This window comes from Mesoplodon bidens, assembly GCF_964165515.1.
Source record: "Mesoplodon bidens genome assembly, chromosome: 1".
In the NCBI taxonomy this organism is placed as follows: domain Eukaryota; kingdom Metazoa; phylum Chordata; class Mammalia; order Artiodactyla; family Ziphiidae; genus Mesoplodon; species Mesoplodon bidens.
In genome coordinates this window covers 27152914-27173937 of record NC_138176.1, presented here as the reverse complement: position 1 = coordinate 27173937, position 21024 = coordinate 27152914, and the positions used below count along the sequence as shown (strand labels likewise).

Here is a 21024-nt window from a genome sequence, read left to right as displayed (position 1 = left end):
AAAGTATCAAATAACAAATCATTTCCATATACTCCCAAAGTATAGAAAATGATTGGAAGATACCCAGTTCCTTTGCTGAAGTAAATGTAATTTTCATTAAAAAAAATAAAAAGCAAGATAATAGAAAGACATTTAGGAGATTCTTATTTATGAACATGGATGCAAAAATCCTAATAAAATCTCAGAAAATTGAATAGAGAAATATTTGGAAGAACTGCTAAAATAATTCTAGAGTTACAAAGTTCATATAACAGCTGCAGAACACATTACATTAATAAAAAACAATAAAATCATACATCACTGTAATATACACCAAAAAGGCATCTGAAAAAGTTCAACGTCTATTTCTAATTAAACTTAAAAAAAAAAAGTCTCTCTAAAAGTATGTTTTAGAAGAAAGAATAATAGAACCCCAGAATATTAGAGCTGTATGGGGCCTCACAAGTGATTAAATTCTAGCCCCATGTTTTACAGATGAAAAACGTAGCCAGGGAGATTAAATGACTTACCCAACGTCACTGAACTTGATGGTAGGTCTTCTGACTACTAGTCTAGCTTGCTATTTTATCTGTTACTTTTCTTATAAATAGAAACAAGGGTGCTTCCTGTCATTTCTAGTATTTAGCATCATAAAAAAGAAACGGAAGTAATTGAATCCAATCCATTTACCCCTGCTACTTCATCTCTGGTAAGTAACCAGTTGGTCATCTAGCTTCTGCTTAAATACTTCTAATGTTTGGAGAATCCTTTATTTAGTGGTGGTGGCCATTTTGGAATGCTCTACTTGAAAGATGGTTTTGTGTACTGAACCAAAAATCTGCCTTTCTGGACCATCCTGGAATTGTCAGACCAGTAGCTTCCAAGGTGGGATGTGTGGAGGTATTCACAAGGCCATCCTTTGAGGTAAGGGAAGAAAATATCTGTGTATATTTATTTTTTATCTTAGAAAGAGAAAATTAGCTTTGTGCTAATGTTTAAAATATGGCTTGATATGAGATATCTGACTTGGCCTACATAGCATACCTATCATTTAGCAGGGGTGATATTAAAAACAAAAAATTCTGTGGCTGAAGCACTGACCAATCAGAATGAATGATGGTCACAAGCAGTCTGGTCCAGAATCAGCCCTGCACACTAGATACCTGAGGAAAACTGGGAATAACTAAATGTAAGTTGATGGTGGTTTGTTTTACTGCAGTTTATCTGTGTGTGGTTAAGTGGATTTAAGGCTTATCAAATGATTCTTGTGAATAACCACAAATTGAAGATAATATAATAAAACAAGCACAAGTGAACAAGTGGAAAATGATAGAGCCTTTTCCTTAACCTCCCACTAATCTGTCCTTTCAAGATAAAGTTACCATTTTAAGAATGAGTGAGAAAGTGACAACTTTTCTGAAGGAACTAATTTTATGGAGAGAGTGTTTTGAAAACTAATATTTTGGAGTGTTTTCACCATTAAACAATTGCCAAAAACCAGATATCTATACAAATGTATTTTTACACACTTAATAGAGATATTCTAAGCTATAAAATATTCCAACAAGGATCATTTCCATGGGTTTAATTTGTTAAAAATATAAAAATATAACACCTTCCTCTTAACATTTAACAACAACTGATTGACATCTGGGAAGATTATTATTGTCAGATGAGATTGAAAAATGAGTGTAATTTAGTAAATCTTCCATTCAGATATCCTTTCAGTTGAAACCCCATATGGCCTTACTATCCTAATGAATAGAAATTCTTGTTATAACCACAAAAGGAAATAAGGTATTCAAGTGTAGGAGTGTAGAAATTAATTAAATTAAATTTTTTTTTCTGCAAGATGAAATGACAATACTTAGAAAACAAGTGAATTGACCAAAAAAATACTAGAGGTTAAAAATGAACTTAGCAAAGTTGCTTTCCTAAATACAATTCGAAATAGACTGAGATTGATTGATATGGAATCATTGATATGATTCCATCACTATGACATTCTGGGAAAGGAGGGAGAACAGATCTATGGTTGTTTAGAAGCTGGGGTGAGGAGATTTACTATGCAAAGGGGCAGGAAGAAACTTTTTGGGTGAGAGTCTTGATTGCGGTGATGTATATACCTTGTTAGAATTCACAGAACTGTACACTTTATAAAGAAAGGTGAATTTTACTGAATGTAAATTCTATCTCAATACACCTGACTTTAGAAAGTAGACTGAGAAAAGGTGAATTCATTCCCAAAGGGGGCAAAAATCAGTATATACGTGGGTGTTCATACGAGCGTTATAAAATGAAAATCACAGTGGAGCAATAAAGGAAGGTCCTTGATAGTAAGAGCCTCTTCCTGGTTGGAAAGACCAAAGACAGCCAAGATGACTTTGGGCACACGAGGGCCGGAGCGCGAGGTGAGGACTCGTGGTCGGACTGCGCAGGTGGGTTCCTGCCCGGGGGCGGGGCCTCGGGAGCGCTGGGCTTCTGGAGCGCTGGGCCTAGAGAGCCGGCTGCTGAGGGCCCAAGTCTTGCAGTCCGGAGGCCGAGGAGACAGTGAGTGTGGTCCCTCGCCTTCCCGTCCGCCCCCGGGGCAGGCCCTCTGCCCCTAACCCCGCTCCCCCCACCGCCCACCATCACCACCCCCTGCGCTTCCGCCTGCCGCCCGCCCCTAGACCACCCCTCAGTCCCGGGGCTCCCCTCCCCCATGCGGGCTCAGCGCCCTCGCCTTTAAGCTGCCTTCTCTCCCTCCCGGCAGTGGCCACCACCCGCGACGTTGAGATCCGGAAGGACGTGCAGGTGCCCGCAGTAGGGCCTATGGCTGCGGTGGAGCCTCAGCTGAGTGGGAACTGTAGGCCTTTGGAAGCCCGGCCTGGCCCGCCAGGATCCCTGGGGTGGGGCAGGGCCAAGTCCGGGCTTAGAGCTTTGTAGCGAGCAAAGGCTGGCCAGGTCTGGGGGGGTTGGAGGGGGGTTGGTGGGGCGTATGGGCGCCTCCACCCTGAGGACACCAGCTCCAACTCTTCTTTCCTTACCCCTCACCCCACCCTTGGCCCCTGGGTCAGACCTACTACGGGCAGGTGCTGAAGAAATCAGCAGACCTCCAGACCAATGCGTGTGTCACTGCAGCCAGGCCAGTCCCTAAGCACATCCGGGAAGCCCTGCAGAATGTAAATGAGGAAGTATCCTTGAGGTAAAGTGCCCTGTGCTGCCTCCATGAAGACCCCAGACAGCATCTTTCTCAAAATATAGTGATGCCAGGTCACTAGGGAATTAACCCGTCTCCTCCAATCCATGGGGCTTGCCTTATCTATTATAAAACTGGTAAAGCACAGCACTGATCGATCATCTTACTGCTCTGATCGATCATCTTACTGCTCTGTTGAAGAACTTCCAGTGACCCACACACATTCCCCCTTTACTCACAGGATACATTCACACTCCTTGGACCTGACATTCAAGCCTGTCCAGGTTGGCCCTCCCTTCCTAACCAACCTTGGCTCCCTCTGATGCACCATACTACTCTAGCCAGACCTTTCCCTTCCTCCTGCCATCAACACTGCCAAGATGATTTCTGCCTGCCTGGCATGAAGTTATCAATGTGGAATGCCTTCCCCCTGCTTGCTTTCTTCCTTTTTAAAAAAATAATTAATTTATTTATTTTTGACTGCATTGGGTCTTCATCCCTATGCGAGGGCTTTCTCTAGTTGTGGCCAGCGGGGGCTACTCTTCGTTGTGCGAGGGTTTCTCACTGCGGTGGCTTCTCTTGTTGCGGAGCATGGTCTCTAGCTGTGCGGGCTTCAGTAGTTGTGGCACGTGGGCTCAGTTGCTCCGCGGCATGTGGGATCTCCCCAAACCAGGGCTTGAACCCATGTCCCCTGCATTGGCAGGCGGATTCTGAACCACTGTGCCACTAAGAAAGCCCCCCCTTCCTTTCTACCTTCCAAATCCTACCTACCCAACGCCTCACTGATGTCCCACCTACTTTGTGAAGCCTTCTTTAATCCTTGGGCACCACTTCCCCAAACCACTATAACACTTACTTCCTGTGCCACTCAGTTTGTAAATAAATCATGGAAAATGTTTTCTGTGTCTGTGTTTTATCTCCCTCGTTAAATACACTTAAGGGACAGAATTCTTGTCTTACCTTTCTTCTTCAATAACTAGCAAGTCCTGGACCTGCATAATATGCTCAGTTAATGCCTAACAAATATTTTAGTTGGTTTATTTGTCTTAGTACCTGGTACAGTGCCCATCAATTCAATGGTAAATAAAGCGGATAGAGTCCCAGCCTTCATGGAGCTTCCGGTGTAGTGAGGGAGACCAAACATCTAAAGAGAAATTGAATGAATGATGGAAGGAAGGAAAGGAGGGAGGGAAGGAGGAAGGATTTATAAGATTTAATGGTTCCACATCTTCTCGTCTCTAGAGGGAAAAAATGTGTATATATTTTCTATTTCCCAGATAATTATGGCTGTGGTCTGGTCATCCCTGAGTGTCTGGAAAACTGCTGGATTTTGGACCTGGGGAGTGGAAGTGGCCGAGACTGCTATGCACTTAGTCAGCTGGTTGGTGAGAAGGGACATGTCACCGGAATAGACATGACAGAAGGTCAGGTGAGGCAATTATTTCAAGTACAAGGAGGAAAAAATTCTGAAAAGCATTCTTTTAGAGATAAAGTTGTTTCCTTGTGACTCTTCAAGGATAATTTAAGAAGGGTGCTAAATGCAGTGCTCGCTTGTACCACTACTGCTTCCTGACCTGGGAACCAAGAACTTTGACAATTAGGGGCTTCTCTGGGAGAACAGAGTCAAAGGTTTGATCTGATTTATGAATATCATGATGACTGAATGGAGTTTGATCTTTTCCTTCTTTCTACCATCTATCCTGAAAGATTTTCTTATTGAATGAAGAGTTTATTCAAATAAAACCCATGTATCAAACAGGGGGTTTATGCCCCATTGAGTCGTCCCACTCTGTAGTATATCCTGCATGCCCAGATGAACCTTGTTTACATACCTAAAACATTCTGGGGGCAGTATATTCCATTAGTAATAGGAAACTTTAGGAAAAAATTAGTGCATTCAAAAATGTTGATTATCGGGGGCCTCCCTGGTGGAGCAGTGGTTGGGAGTCCGCCTGCCGATGCAGGGGATACGGGTTCGTGCCCCGGTCCGGGAGGATCCCATATGCCGCGGAGCGGCTGGGCCCGTGAGCCGTGGCCGCTGAGCCTGCGCATCCGGAGCCTGTGCTCCGCAACGGGAGAGGCCACAACAGTGAGAGGCCCGCATACCGCAAAAAAAAAAAAAAAAAAAAAAAAATGTTGATTATCAAATCTGTTTTTTTTTCTTCCTTTAGGTAGAAGTGGCTAACAAGTACATTGAATATCACATGGAAAAATATGGCTTCCAGGCACCCAATGTGACTTTTATTCATGGCTATATAGAGAAGTTAGGAGAGGCTGGAATCAAGAATGAGAGTTATGATATTGTTATGTAGGTCTGTGTCCTTACTATTGTGAATATAGCCCATTTCCTATTGAACACACGAATGTCACCACTTTTTGCTGAGTGGATTCTTATTTGGGGGGTTAAACTAAACTTAGCATAACTTAATAAAGGGATGGAGCTGGCCTGGGGCACTTGTAGTCCACCAGCCACAGAACACACTAGCCTGAGAAAGAACGTATTTTATTATTATTATTTTTTTTGGCTGCGTTGGGTCTTCGTTGCTGTGCACGGGCTTTCTATAGTTGTGTCGAGCAGAGGCTACTCTTCATTGTGGTGCGCTGGCTTCTCACTGCGGTGGCTTCTCTTGTTGCAGAGCACGGGCTCTAGGGGCTTGGGCTTCAGTAGTTGTGGCATGTGGGCTCTAGAGCACAGGCTCAGTAGTTGTGGCGCACAGGCTTAGTTGCTCCATGGCATGTGGGATCTTCCCAGACCAGGGATCGAACCTGTGTCCCCTGCACTGGCGGGCAGATTCTTAACCACTGTACCACCAGGGAAGTCCTGAGAATGTATTTTAAACTTAACCGTGGTTTACGAATGAGCCCAAAAGACCAGCAAGACCAATGAGTCTGCTTATACAATATGTTATCTTCAGTATTATTTTCATGGCAAATTATAGGATTCTGTGTTGCTGTTTTTCCTCTGAATTATCAAATCATGCCTTAATAAAGCTGCCTTTGAGGAACTTAGCCTATTTACATGTGGCATAAGAAATGCCTTGTGCAGTAGGCATCTGGTCCCAGGTCATTTTGTTGCATGATCAACATCAGGGCAGAAACAAATAAGAAGCATGCCTCAGAATTTTTTCTGCACACTCAAACTTGCTAACAGTTTATTGAGATTTCAAACACTCTGTCCATCTCCCTTATCTTGGGACAAAGTTGAGTGTGGGGAAGAGAGGAGGGAGGTGGGAAGAATACTGTAGCTTTGAGAAAATGGTGGGAACCACCTTTAGGGACTAAAAGGATTTGAAGGTGTCTAAGTAGTCTGCAGATGTGCTTGACATTCTGTCTATTCTTTTTTAGATCCAATTGTGTCATTAACCTTGTACCTGATAAACAGCAAGTGCTGCAGGAGGTATATCGAGTGTTAAAGGTGAGGGGAAGAGGGAGCCCAGTGGTCTTTGAACATCAGTGAGAGCACATGGGATATGTCCTGTTCTGTCCCCTTGAGCTGAGAGCTCAAACTCTCCATTAAATTAGAAAGAGTGGCAAAATGTGGGAGTGACAGGAATACCCTAGATATGAATTTGTCTTCCTCTAGATTTCAAAAGGTGGTAAATCTGAGAGTCATGATTGTGATTGAATATGTTAAAATTTGCTTTCTTGGCTGTTTTTTCTCCTGCTTGCTGCTGTACATAATCCTAGAATAGCATCTGCAGAGCTGCGGGGACCTTTGGACTGACTACTAAGGTTATTTTGTATATACTTCCCTAGCATGGACAGTGTTTCTCAGGGATCCTTATTTTGTATCCATCAGGGCTCCAGATCTTTGGGAAGTTAAGGAAGATGGATCTTTTCCATTAACTACTCTCTTAAAGGAAAACTTGCAGGAGCTCCACACCCTCTATATGTATCATGAGATGTATCTCTTCATGACAGAAGATAGAAGATTATGAGATTCTTGGTTTATAGGGCTGTTTTAGAGATCAAATAAGAATATCTATGTAGAAATGATTTAACAATGTCTTAATGAGTAGGCCATTGTATAGACCAGCTCACTGTTTTCAGCAGGGTGTATGTGTAGAAGGTAGAGACATTACTATAGAATCTAGATGTCCATGCTCTTGAAATTAACTGAATAAAATCTTAAAATTCCTGATCACTCATATGCCTGAGATTTTAAGGACAATGTTTTAAAAAGATAATGTGTTATTATAAAAATAAATAACATTACCAAAGTTATATAATTTTTAAGGGAGAAGAGTTTATTAATACTATTTACTTCTGTTAGTTCTGTAACAACCTGGGGTTGCTTTTGCTTCAGATTGGTTAAGCTTGGAAAGTTATTTTATTACCTGTTGAGTGAGGCACTGAAAAAAATCGTGGCAGTTGGCTATGATTGTAACTAGGGAGGCAGCTAGCAGTTATTTGTCCAAAAAGGGTCAGCTCAAGAACTTCTGTTGTTTTTTTAAAACTTGATTTTAGCCCCTCATTCCTTTCTTTGCTATCTGGGACTAATGTAATCTTTAACCTTGTTTGGATTAATTCTGCCGTTTCAGCACGGTGGGGAGCTATATTTCAGTGACGTCTATGCTAGCCTTGAATTGCCAGAAGAAGTCAGGACGCACAAAGTTTTAAGGGGTAGGTTTTTGTGTTTTATTTTGTTTTGAGGCAGATACTCGTCCAAGTACAGAGTTCCATCCTGCTAATACCCAGGATGAGGCCGTGTGATGTGGGAACATGGGATTAGTTCAGGAGGCTTAGGTTCTGTTCCTCCTCTGACACAAATCTGGTATGACCTTGGACAATTTAATCTCTTTGAGTCGTGTGTTCCGTACTGTAAACTGTAGGTAATAATTCAATCTGCCTTATAGGGCTGTTATGAAGATTAAATGGGATAATGAATGTGAGAAATTCTTAAAAGCTCTAGTGTGGAAAAAAAAAAGAAAAAAAGCTCTAGTGTGGAAATGATGGCAACTGCTCCAGAGTTGATGCCTCCTTAATTCCCCGTGTTCTCATCATTATTGTGTTGTCATTTCCTTTACTGTCATTTTCATGGAGTCTCTGGACGTTGAGGAGATAAATGCTTGTGTTTGGTCAGTCTGGTTATGAAATCAAAAGTTCTTAACTTTTAAAATAAGTTATGTTAACTTTTTTCTTATTATACAAGAAGAAATGGATATTGTTAAAAAGTTGGAAAATAGGGAATTCCCTGGTGGTCCAGTGGTTAGGACTCTGCAGGGGGCCCGGGTTCAATTTCTGGTCCGGGAACTAAGATCCCGAAAGCCATGTGGCGCAGCCAAAAAAAAAAAAAAAGTTGGAAAATACAAAAAGAAAAAGTTACCACTAAGCACATAACCCAGTAATAACTTCTTTTAATAGCTTAGTATACACACTTTTAGGGTTTTTTTTTTTTCCTGTGGGTGTGTATAATAATATTGGGAGTATGCTGCATATAGAATTTAGTATTCTAATTTTATTTAGCATATTTCCTAAGCCTAAAACTTAAAAAATTTTTTTAAATGTTTGTATTATACAACTGTATTGTACAGCTGTACCATAATTTATTTGACCATTTCTCTATCGGTGATGATTTAGATTATTTCTAATTTGTTGATGTAATAAATTTAAAAACTGTAAAATGCCTTATGAACATTAATAGTAATTACTGTTCTAATAGCAGATCATTATGAGATTAATCTGGAACTAAGAGGCAGTTTTGGAATTTTTCTTGTATTTTTTTTACATAACAGTGCTTTTTAGTATGTGACCTAATACATACATGAATATTATGATTGATAGAACCAATATATTAGTGACTGTCCTGAACAATGGTTCCCAGAGACCATTAGCTAGCATATCTGGTTTCAACCATAACTTTCTATACCTTGGGGGACACTCAGGTCCTTCTCCTATTTTTCTAGAACCTATGCCTTAAGTAATACCATAGCCTAATCAATTATACAGAAGAATAATTCCCTTAATACCTAGTTGTATTCGTTGATCTGTGATTTTTCTTTTTTTTAGGTGAGTGCCTGGGTGGTGCTTTGTACTGGAAGGACCTTGCTATCCTTGCCCAAAAAATTGGGTTCTGCCCTCCACGTTTGGTCACTGCCAATTTTATTATCAGTTCAAAACAAGGAACTAGAAAACATGATCGGTAAGAAACAGCAGTAGGGACTGTTATAACTGCACCCTGAATGGTTCAAATTTGGTGATTATCAAGTGTCTCCTGAGTGAGTCTCATTGAAGGAGACTTTGTGTCATCTGGAAATCTCCATTTTGTCTCCTGTTTAATGGCAACCTCCCAAAGTTTGGCATTTAATAAAGCACTTTGAAGTTATTCAGTAAATAGAGTGATGTGCCCATAAAGATAATTGATGGCATGCAAAGAAGAAATCGTCTTTATAATATTAAGTCTTCATCTGCTGGGCAAACCAATAGCCGTTGGAGTGCTGGAGATGAACCATGAGTATATTCTGGTTTTAGGTGATTGCCGTTTTGTTTCTGCAACATTTCTCCTTTTCAAACTCCCTAAGACGGGACCAACCAAAAGATGCCAAGTTATTTACAATGGAGGAATCACAGGACACGAGAAAGAACTAATATTTGATGCAAATTTCACATTTAAGGTAAATAAGATTTCCGTGACTTCCAGCATTCTTTCTATTCTTTCCTTTGCTCCAGGAACCTTTTCTTAACCTTGCATTGCTTCTCACTTTTCTGGTCTTGTTGTATGTGTGTTTGTCTATATATATACACACACATATACATATACGTATATACATTTTTGCTGAACCAGTGAAAAGTAAGTTGCAGATATCATGACATTTTACCTTTAAATAGTTCAGCATGCATCTCCTAAGAATAAAATACTCTCCTACATAACCAAATACCATTGTGACATCTAAAAAACTTTTTTATGAGAAACGTCATTCAGACATCAGATTAATGGAATTATAGAGAAAGAGGATGGAAAAATAGGAGAGGACTGCATAACAGTATTTCAGTTGTTTAATTGTATTGTGGAATTAAGGATTGTTAGTGTTTAATGATGACATTGACATTTCTACTACTCTTTTTAGAGTAGGTTTTGTTTTCTCAAAACAGAGACATACAGGCTTTGGAGTTAGATACCTGGTTTCAAATTCTGGCTCTGTTATTTATTGATTACTCAGGTAAACTTGAATGTGCCACCAAAATTGTTAGAGATGCAAGTTGCTCCACTGTAAAAGTAGGGATAATAATACCTACATGGCAGAATTTCTATAAAGATTAGCAATAATATAGCAAAACATTGGTACTGGGAACTCAGTAAATAGAAGATACAGTCATTATTTGCTCCAAAGGTGGAAGAACTTTACTGTTTCCTTCATCTGATTTTTTTGTCTAGATAGCATTTTCAAATTTCTAAAATACGCCCTGGTGCAGCAGAGCCATTAATGCTTTTTCACTGATACACTGCCACTTGCCTGCTTCATTAGATTCACAGGATCAGAGTGGGAAGGGCCTTTGAAATCATTACTCTGGTCTACTGGCTTTCAAAACAACATTTCTAATAGCAGAATTATTTTTTATTGAGATATAATTGACATATAACATTATATTAGTTTCAGGTATACAACATAATGATTTAATACTTGTATGTATTGCAAAATGATCACCACAGTAAGTCTAGTTAATGTCCATTACCATACATATTTACAAATTGTTTTTTCTTGTGATGAGAACTTTTAAGATTTACTTTCTCAGCAACTTTCAAATATATAATACACTATTATTAACTAAAGTCACTATGCTGTACATTATATCCTCATGAGTTATTTATTTTATAACTGAGAGTTTGTATCTTTTGATCCACTTTAGCCATTTTGCCCACTCTCTAACCCCCCCAGAATTATCTTTTTCAGCAAAATTTTATTTAAAAGATCAATACTTACTATGTGTCCATCATTGCTTTATATAACCCCAGTATCTGAAGGGATACAAGCAGAGTTTATCTGATAGGAGCAGGGATTGGACAGCTCAGAATCTCCTGTGTTCGCTCCTGGTTCCCAAGGCGTAGACCCTTTACACACCTCCCAGGCACCCTGGGACTCAAGGAAATACACTTTAAAAGCCACTAGTCCAAAGCCCTCATTTTAGCAATAAATAAGGTGAAACTCAGAGAGCAGTGGTTTTCTACATTTGCCTCTGAGCAGAGACTAGACACTGAAGCCACGAGTGCCCTTTTTTTTGCACTGTCACCAAAGGAAAACTGATAACGACACTGGTCAATTCCATGTGGAAATAAGCATGAAGCTAGCAGCAGGGTCTGAACATGAGAAAATACTTATGTCAAAAGGTATAGTCTCTTTATCTTGAGATATTGCTCGTTAGTAGAACTTCAGGGTGTTTTTCTTCTATTGAGACAAAAGTGGCATCTCTAAGAATGTGTTTTTCATGCTACCCTTCAGAAAGATGAAACTGTTGAAGTGGACGAAGAAACAGCAGCTATCCTGAAGAATTCACGATTTGCCCAAGATTTTCTGATCGGGCCAATTGGAGAGAAGTTGCCGACATGTGGAGGCTATACTGCTTTTGAAGCAAAGGCTTGCTCGGCTTTCAATTCCCTAACCTCAAACAGAAAACTATTTAAAAAATCGTTATGGTCACCACAGACTGCTAAAGCAAGAAACAAAGCATTGTTCTTTTAGTTGGCCACCATAACTTATTTCTAGCATTTTTGTACCTATAAAATGATTTACCTTCATAACTTCATTTTCCTGGGCTTCCCTGGTGGCACAGTGGTTAAGAATCCACCTTCCAATGCAGGGGACATGGGTTCGAGCCCTGGTCCGGGGAGATCCCACATGCCGTGGAGCAGCTAAGCCTGTGCTCTAGAGCCCGCAAGCTACAACTACTGAAGCCCGTGCGCCTAGAGCCTGTGCTCCGCAGCAAGAGAAGCCACCGCGATGAGAAGCCTGAGCACCGCAACGAAGAGTAGCCCCTGCTCACTTTTTTTCTTTTAATAAATTAAAAGAAAAAAGAAGCTTAAAAAAAAAGAGAAAGAAACCATAAAGGAAATGACTACATAAAAATTGAAAACATCTATTCAGGAAAAGAAAGCAACTAAAAAGATAAATGAGAGAAAATATTTGCAAAATATAATGGACAATCTCTTATAGAGCAATTAAAAAATGAATTTCACTCTAATAGAAAATGGTTAAAGGAATTATTATAGGAAGTTCACAATGATCTATGTGAACATTATAAATTTATATTTTCTTTTAGTACTTTTTAAAAATGAGATAAAATTCATGTAACTTAAAATTCATTATTTTAACCATTTTAACGTGTACAATTTAGCAGCTTTTAGTATATTTATAAGGTTGTGCAACTATTACCACTGTCTAGTGCCAGAAAACTTTCATCACCTGCAAAAGAAATCCCATGCCCATTAAGCCCTAATTCCCCAATCTCCCCCTCTCCCACCCCTGGCAATAACTAATCTGCTTTCTGTCTCTGGATTTGCTTATTCTGGACATTTCATGTAAGTGGAGTCATACACTATGTGGCCTTTTTTGTCTGGCTTCTTTTACTTAATATAATGTTTTCAAGGTTTAGCCATATAGCAGTATTTCATTCCTTTTTATGGCTGAACAGTAGTCCCTTGTATTAGGGACTAAAAATGAGGATAGACCTCATTTTTTTTTTATCCATTCATTAGTTGATAGACATTCAGGTTGTTTCCACTTTTTGGCTATTGTGAGTAGTGTTGCTGTGAACATGCCTGTGTATGTGCTTCATGTACTTGTTTGAGTAGTTATTTTCAATTCTTTTGGGTCTATATCTAGGAGTGGAATTGTTGGGTCATATGGTAATTCTCCATTTAACTTTTTGGAAAGCCACCAAACTGTGTTCTACAGTGGCTGCACCATTTTACATTCCTACCAGCAGTGTACAAGGGTTCCAGTTTCTCTACATCCTTGCCAACACTTGTTATTTTCTGTTCTGTTTTGATTGTAGCCATCTTAGTGTGAAGTGGTACCTCATTGTGGGTTTTTTTTTTTTTTTTTTGCAGTACGCGGGCCTCTCACTGCTGTGGCCTCTCCCATTGTGGAGCACAGGCTCCGGACACGCAGGCTCAGCGTCCATGGCTCACGGGCCTAGCCGCTCCGCGGCATGTGGGATCTTCCTGGACCGGGGCACGAACCCGTGTCCCCTGCATCGGCAGGTGGACTCTCAACCACTGCGCCACCAGGGAAGCCCCTCACTGTGGTTTTGATTTGCATTTCCCTAATGGCTAATGATGTTAAGCATCTTCTCATGTGCTTGTTGGCTGTATAATTTCTTGACCACTTGTATATTTTCTCTGGAGAAATGTCTTGTCCTTTGCCTGTTTTTAAATTGGGTAATTTGTCTTTTTGTTGCAGAGTTGTAAGAGTTCTTTACATATTCTGTATACTAGACCCTTATCACGTACATGATTTGCAAAAACGTCTCCCATTCTGTATGTTATCTTTTTATTCTCTTGATAGTGTCTTTTGATACATAAAAGGTTTTAATTTTGATGAAGTCCAGTTAGTTTTTCTTTGCTTGTGCTTTGGGTATCATCGCTAAGAATCTATTACTTAATCCAAGGTCATTGAAGATTCTTCTAGCACTTCCATGGTTTGTTTTTCACATTTAAATTTTTACTCCATCTGGAATTTATTTTTTAAAATGCTAAATTCCTCTTTTCCTTTCCTTTTTTAAAATTAATTAATTTATTTACTTTTTATTTTTGGCTGTCTCAGGTCTTAGATGCGGCACACAGGATATTCCTTGCAGCACCTGGGCTCTTCGTTATGGCGTGCTGGCTCCTCTCTAGTTGTGGCGTTTGGGTTTTTTCTCTCTAGTTGTGATGTGTGGGTTTTCTCTCTCTAGTTGTGGCGCACAGGCTCCAGAGCATGTGGGCTCTGTAGTTTGCAGCACACGGGCTCTCTAGTTGAGGTACGTGGGCTTAGTTGCCCCACGGCATGTGGGGTCTTAGTTCCCTGACCAGGGATCTAACCTGTATCCCCTGCGTTGGAAGGTGGATTCTTTACCACAGGACCACCAGGGAAGTCCTTTGAATTTATTTTAACATAAATATTCAGGTAGAGTGTCGCTATTTTTCTGAATATTAACTAGTCAAGTTTTCCTATTAATTCATTTCTCTGCTGTTTTGGAATGCTAATTTCTATCATATCTAACTTCTTAAATGTATATTTGAGCCAGTATTCCAGCATATTTGAAAATGAATATTTTCTAAAATGTCTTAGATTCATATTTAGAATTATTCTAGTAACTGAAATACTGGTGTAGCATTTTTTAAAGCATTTTATCACAATTTATCTCAGGTCATCTCTCACAGCTTCCCTGTGAGGAAGGCAGATAGGTAGTTTTAACAGATATTAGCATCTCTCTTCCTCTTATTTACTTTTACCTTTTCCCCATTCATGCTAGCATAATTATTTTATTAGTCCATTCATCCTTTTATAGTATTTTATTATTTAGAACAGGCTTAATGATGGATTTCAAGTCTCTTTTGTCTGATAGAACTTCCTTTTTAAAAAAAATTTTTTTTAAATTTATTTTATTTATTTATTTTTGGTTCTGTTGGGTCTTCGTTGCTGCACCCGTGCTTTCTCTAGTTGCGGTGAGTGGGGGCTACTCTTCGTTGCGGTGTTCAGGCTTCTCATTGCAGTGGATTCTCTTGTTGCAGAGTATGGGCTCTAGGCACGCGGGCTTCAGTAGTTGTGGCTCGCGGGCTCTAGAGCGCAGGCTCAGTAGTTGTTGCACACGGGCGTAGTTGCTCCGTGGCATGTGGGATCTTCCTGGACCAGGGCTTGAATCCGTGTCCCCTGCATTGGCAAGTGGATTCTTAACCACTGCACCACCAGGGAAGCTCCTCTGATAGAACTTCTAACATTCACCAAAGTCATTACAGTGATGCGCCTCAAGGCACTGGATGTTGGAAGCTCAGGGAAATAAGCTACTGATCTTGCTGGGGCAGGGTGGTGGCACAGCATGGGGTTTAAGTACACAGGTCTTGGAGTCAGACAGACTAGGTTCAAATCTTGGCTCTGCCACTTGTGTGTGATCTTGGATACCTTACCTAACCTCCCTAAACCCTCAGTTTCCTCATGTGTAATGGGGAGGTAATAATCCCTTTTTTCCTCAGGTTGTGAGAATCAAATGGAATGATACATGTAAATGTTGGCCAATGCCTGGCAAATAATACACACTCAAGAAATAGAGGTGGTTATGGTTATGGACTTGTATTTGTTAATATTCTTGGTCCCTTGGAACCGTGTTCTACGTATTTGAGTTCTGACCATCTTTGCAGGATTCTTTTATCATTCTCTCATAAACCCTTTCTCCTGAGCTCAGAATTTCTGTAATCTTTTCTCCATGAATTTTACTTTCTGTTGTTTATATTTCATAGAAATTTTGGATACGTGGGGCACATATTGATACACAAGTAACTCTTGTGCCTTTTCCTCCCCCCCATTTTGTTACCTCACAAGCAGTCTTTTTTTTTTTTTTTTTTTGGCCACACTGGGCGGCTTGTGGGATCTTAAGTTCCCCAACCAGGGACTGAAGCCGGGGCCCTGGCAGTGAAAGTGCCGAGTCCTAACCAGTGGACCTCCAGGGAATTCCCAAGTAGTCTTTTTTTTTTTTTAACATCTTTATTGGAGTATAATTGCTTTACAATGGTGTGTTAGTTTCTGCTGTATAACAAAGTGAATCAGCTATACATATACATATATCCCCATATCTCCTCCCTCTTGTGTCTCCCTCCCACCCTCCCTATCCCACCCCTCTAGGTGGTCACAAAGCACCGAGCTGATCTCCCTGTGCTATGTGGCTACTTCCCACTAGCTATCTATTTTACGTTTGGTAGTGTATATATGTCCATGCCACTCTCTCACTTTAAGAGTAAAGCTTATTGGGAATTCCCTAGTGGCCTAGTGGTTAGGATTCCAGGCTTTCACTGCTGTGACCCAGGTTCAATCACTGGTTGGGGAACTGAGATCCTGCAAGCCAGATCACTCTCCAAAATGGTAAATTTGTAGTTGAGGAATTGGAGACAAGAATCCTGGGGCCAGCATAGCACAGGGAGATCAGCTCGGTGCTTTGTGACCGCCTGGAGGGGTGGGATAGGGAGGGTGGGAGGGAGACGCAAAAGGGAGGGGATATGGAAACATATGTATAACTGATTAAATTTGTTATAAAGCAAAAAAAAAAAAAAAAAAAAAAAGAATCCTGGGGCCAAAAAAGCCTGGTATGTTCTTGTTTGGCCACTATTACCAGCATGAATCAAGTCCAAGCTAAGTGTAGAAGCCACGTCTAGAGGTAAAGAGCGATTTTCTTTCTTTGCTTTATTCAGTTCTTGAGCACTCTGCTATTGTCAACCCTTCTGTGTTTCTAAGGAGGTAACTTTGGGGGGGAAAGTAGAAAAAACAAGAATTCTGACTTTTCAGGCCGTTACATTTCATGAATGTGTTATTGGTCTTTTGAAGTTCTTGGTATTTCACCGATAACAAAATCTTGCTGGTCAGAATCAATGTTTATCTTGAAATATTTTCATCGTTCTAATTCTCCTGTACCTGGTTTCCTGAATCCTGGCTCTAAAAGCTGTCAGAAAATTAGTTACAAGCAAAGGAAGTCTTTTCCCCAGCCAAAGCACTTCCACTGCACTCTGGCTGGGAAAATGTAGTTAAGTGAGTTTGCTTCTGCAGGAGATGATTTTCTACTAGCATAGCTCTCCTAGCTAGCAGCACCTCCTGTGCAGGAGCGTTCCTGACCTCAGGCTGGAATGCAACGTTCTACATGTTTGAACTGGTTTATCATAACAATCTCCCATCTGTCCTAGCGTATTTCTTTCAGCCTATGGTTGTGCCATTGTCTTGCCATCAGCTCCACGTTTCTGAAATGGGAATAATTGACACTGAAGGAAGATTTAACGAATGAAACAACTGTGTGTCCTAGAAATATAACCTTGTGCTCTCGGGGGAGGACATTCTTATCTTTTTTATGGAGGACCTTAATGATAGATTCCTGAGTACCGTAAGCAGGCGGCATGTAGGGAATGGCTTGTATTTTTGTTTTCCTATCAGTTACTGCAATAGAGGAATGAAAGTACTGCTTGTTACTGAGGGTTGACTCGATAATGACTGTTTCTGAGAAAGCTTTTCTTTTTTCTTCTTCTCTTCCTCCTCCTTTTTTAATTCTGAGAAGAAAAATGTATTTTGCTATTTAAAAGAATTATGTTATTAAAACACTGCAGCATCTGAAATGATGCAGATAGGAGGTGTGCTATGTACTGTCTTGCTCCAGTTAACAGTCGTGGTAGTAAGCACGTGACAACAGTAGTAATAGTATAGAGGACCTAGCCTTTACCGAACAGTTAATATGTGAAGGCACCACGTCATTTACTCTTCACAACACCCCTTATCTTCCTTTTACAGATGAAGAAACAGGCTCAGAGAGATTAATTTGCTAATCCAAGGTCACACAGCTAGAAAGCAGTGACTCTGAACCCACGTCTGATTCTAGAACTGACATTCTTAACCAGTATGCTGCACTACCTCTCCGTAGCTATACGGTTCATAGAAGCACAAGATGTTGGTGCTGGAAAGGACTGCTTGTCAAGGTGTCCCACCTTTTATTTATTTCAAGTCTTGAGAGCTTTTTGGGCTGAAAGCATGCATTTGGAAGTGATATATCACTTGTACACCCTTCTATTTGCATTGACCACCAATAAATAATAACAGTGTAAATTCATGTTTAATGAATTCACTTTCATTATTTAAGGTGGCTTGTTCATACCCTTGAATTCCAACCTTTTTGCCTGTTTTTTCTCTGACCCCGTTGGCACTGCTGGTGGAGGTATCTCATTTGAAGATGAAAGGAGGAAAAATAAAGATTGCCGTCTTATCTTTTGAAAATTCCACTTACTCTGCCCTGAAATCTTGCTGGTTGTGGTTGGCAATCTCAACATCTGAACATCAGCAACTGCTAATGAGGGTCCTGGTATCTGGGACTTACCTCCTTCTCTTGCACACGTTTCTAGAGATTAGAGTAAGGGAAAGGAAGAAGTTTCAGCATTTCAGTAGCTCAGTTCCAAAAAGGTAAAAGGCACAAACAAATGGGAATCGCATAAAACGAAACAAAGCAGAATCAACTCTCTTGGCCCCAAAGGGAACACCTTTCCAAAGCTGTAAATGAAGTTTACCTTGAAAGTAGTGATAACTTGATTAGAAACGTCAGGAAAAGACAGCTACTTTTATAAGTTAGTGACTGATGCTACTCCCAGGACCTCACAGAATTGTAAAATTTTTTTTTTTTTTTCTGCGGTACGCGGGCCTCTCACTGTTGTGGCCTCTCCCGCTGCGGAGCACAGGCTCCAGACGCGCAGGCTCAGCGGCCCAGCTGCTCCGCGGCATGTGGGATCTTCCCGGACTGGGGCACGAACCCGTGTCCCCTGCGTCGGCAGGCGGACTCTTAACCTCTGCACCACCAGGGAAGCCCAGAATTGTAAAATTTTATCCTCCTTCTAGGTAAATCAACCTAAGTCCAACTGAAATGTTAGTGTTTGGGTCTTTTGAAACACCTTTAACTTGTCCTTTCATTTTGGTTTGTCTTTTGACAGGATATAATCACAGATCCATTCAAGCTTGCAGAAGGGTCTGACAATGCAAAGTCCAGAAGTCCCCCTGAAGCTGCCAGCGGCTGTTGAGGCACAGAGAAGTGCTGCTAAAACAACAGCTGACCAGAAGACAGTGGGCAGGAGGTGAAAGAATGAGTTACACATGTCTTCACCTGCTCTTCCCCACAGCCCATACCACAAGAAAGAATAAAAGGCAAAACTCCACCGTATTTTAGATAACAATTAGTGAATTATTTTGACAAAGTATTGATTAAAGGTTCACAGCAAAATCATCTAAAGACTAGTTAAGCAGTTTTTCTCTTAACTGAGTCTGGTGCCACCTAGTGGCCAGAAATGGAACTGAGAAGCAGTCTCAAAGCCTGGCTGATGGGCAAGAAAGGCTTCAGAAATAACAGCTGGCCAAGGGCCTCAGGGAAAACATCTTCCTTCTGACCTGCATAGCACCTTTTGGACTTTTCACCATGTTTGCTCATTAAACAGAGCTCCTACTGAACTCATGCTAATCATGCCAAAAGATTGCCAAATCAAATTTGGTAGGAGTGCTCTTGAGGTAATTGGTCTTTTAAATCAAAGTTGGTTTTTTTTCTTCTTTTTAATGTGCAGTTGAATGAAGAAAACAGGTAATCATTTTTTGACCTCAGTTTACCCTAATGTGTGATAAAATAATGACCATCTGCAGTAAATCTTAACCGGATCAAGAAAAGAGTTTGATTTTTTTTTTTTTTTTTGCGGTGTGCGGGCCTCTCACCGTTGTGGCCTCTCCCGCCACGGAGCACAGGCTCCAGATGCGCAGGCTCAGCGGCCATGGCTCACGGGCCCAGCCGCTCCGCGGCATGTGGGATCTTCCCGGACCGGGGCACAAACCCGTGTCCCCTGCATCGGCAGGCGGACTCTCAACCACTGCGCCACCAGGGAAGCCCAACTTTGATAATTTTTAAAAGGTAAGCTAGGAGATGTAAAAATGGTGGGTTTTCTTTTCCTTTATAAGGTGCCCTGGTTAAACTTTTAGGAAAATATTAAATTTAGTTCTAGTTTCCATAGTTAAAGAAGAAGATTGAGGAATATTTCAAGGATGGTTATATCATTAGAAATTAAGAGCATTAAGGGAAGGTTCAAGAGTGAGTAAATAAATTGAAGACCAGTTGTACCTGAAGACTTTGTCAGGGGCACAGAAAGTGTGTGTAAGTCATGTGTAAGCCATGTGTAAGTCATGTGTAAGTCATGTGTAAGTCATGTGTAAGTCATGTGTAAGTCATGTGTAAGCCATGGTCCTTGTCATCAGGAGCTGATAGGTCAGTTTTTAAATAACAGCCTTTAAGCAATGAAGACTTTTAATAAGAAAGTCTCAACTAGTCGCTCTGAGCTCAGTGCAAAAAGAATAAGAGGGGAGGGACTTCCCTGGCGGTCCAGTGGTTAAGACTCCGCGCTTCCAATGCAGGGTACGTGGGTTCCACCCCTGGTTGGGGAACTAAGATCCCATGTGCCACATGGCATGGCCAAAAAAAAAAAGAAGGGGGAAATTGGCATGACCCAAGAAATTTTTTCATTAGAGGCATGGGAATACAAGAGGTCTTGTAAAACATTGGAATGAATTTTACAGGACAGACCCCTCTTTTAACAAAGCTGTTCAAAATGGAGAAATGCTCAGATTTCTGAGTGGGTTCAGCTATAGACCCTAACTTATTACTACAAAGCGAGGAAAGGGCAGATGGTATCTTTTAAGCCCGATTCATCTATGTGACCTTGATTCTAAACAGTGCTTTCTTGGTTCTAGAGTTCAATATCTACCCAATCATAACCTACTTCAGTGACAGCATTAGTTAGAATGGTACAGCTGGGATTAGGCATACTTTACTATTCATGAATGCTCGATGGTCCTGCGAGGGGAAAAGATGAAAAGAAAGGGTGTTCTGGTTATTTGGTTTATTAGGCTTTTCAGAATTTATGAGGAAGAGGTATTAGCCTTTTGCTTGTCATTCTGAACTTCTCAGTTCCCCCAAAAGATGTTGAGTGATGATATTGGGCTAGAAATTCACATTGTTCTTTTCCTAAGAATAACATACTTTAGGGCTTCCCTGGTGGCTTAGTGGTTAACAATCCGCCTGCCAATGCAGGGGACATGGGTTCGAGCCCTGGTCTGGGAAGATCCCACATGCTGTGGAGCAACTAAGCCCATGCGCCACAACTACTGAGCCTGTGCTCTAGA

The 21024-nt window shown here is 40.8% G+C and overlaps 1 protein-coding gene across 1 annotated transcript; it reads left to right on the top strand.

The window, feature by feature from the left end:
• Positions 1–2357: 2357 nt before the first annotated feature.
• AS3MT (arsenite methyltransferase) lies at positions 2358–19007 on the top strand (the record flags this gene model as incomplete). The annotated part of the gene is given in 13 exon segments (XM_081246982.1): positions 2358–2529; positions 2732–2772; positions 3036–3163; positions 4400–4586; positions 5329–5465; positions 6503–6572; positions 7699–7780; positions 9167–9258; positions 9260–9299; positions 9629–9771; positions 11596–11730; positions 18801–18884; positions 18888–19007. Coding segments are annotated over 13 exon segments (1332 nt in total). The 3' UTR covers positions 18909–19007.
• Positions 19008–21024: the final 2017 nt, after the last annotated feature.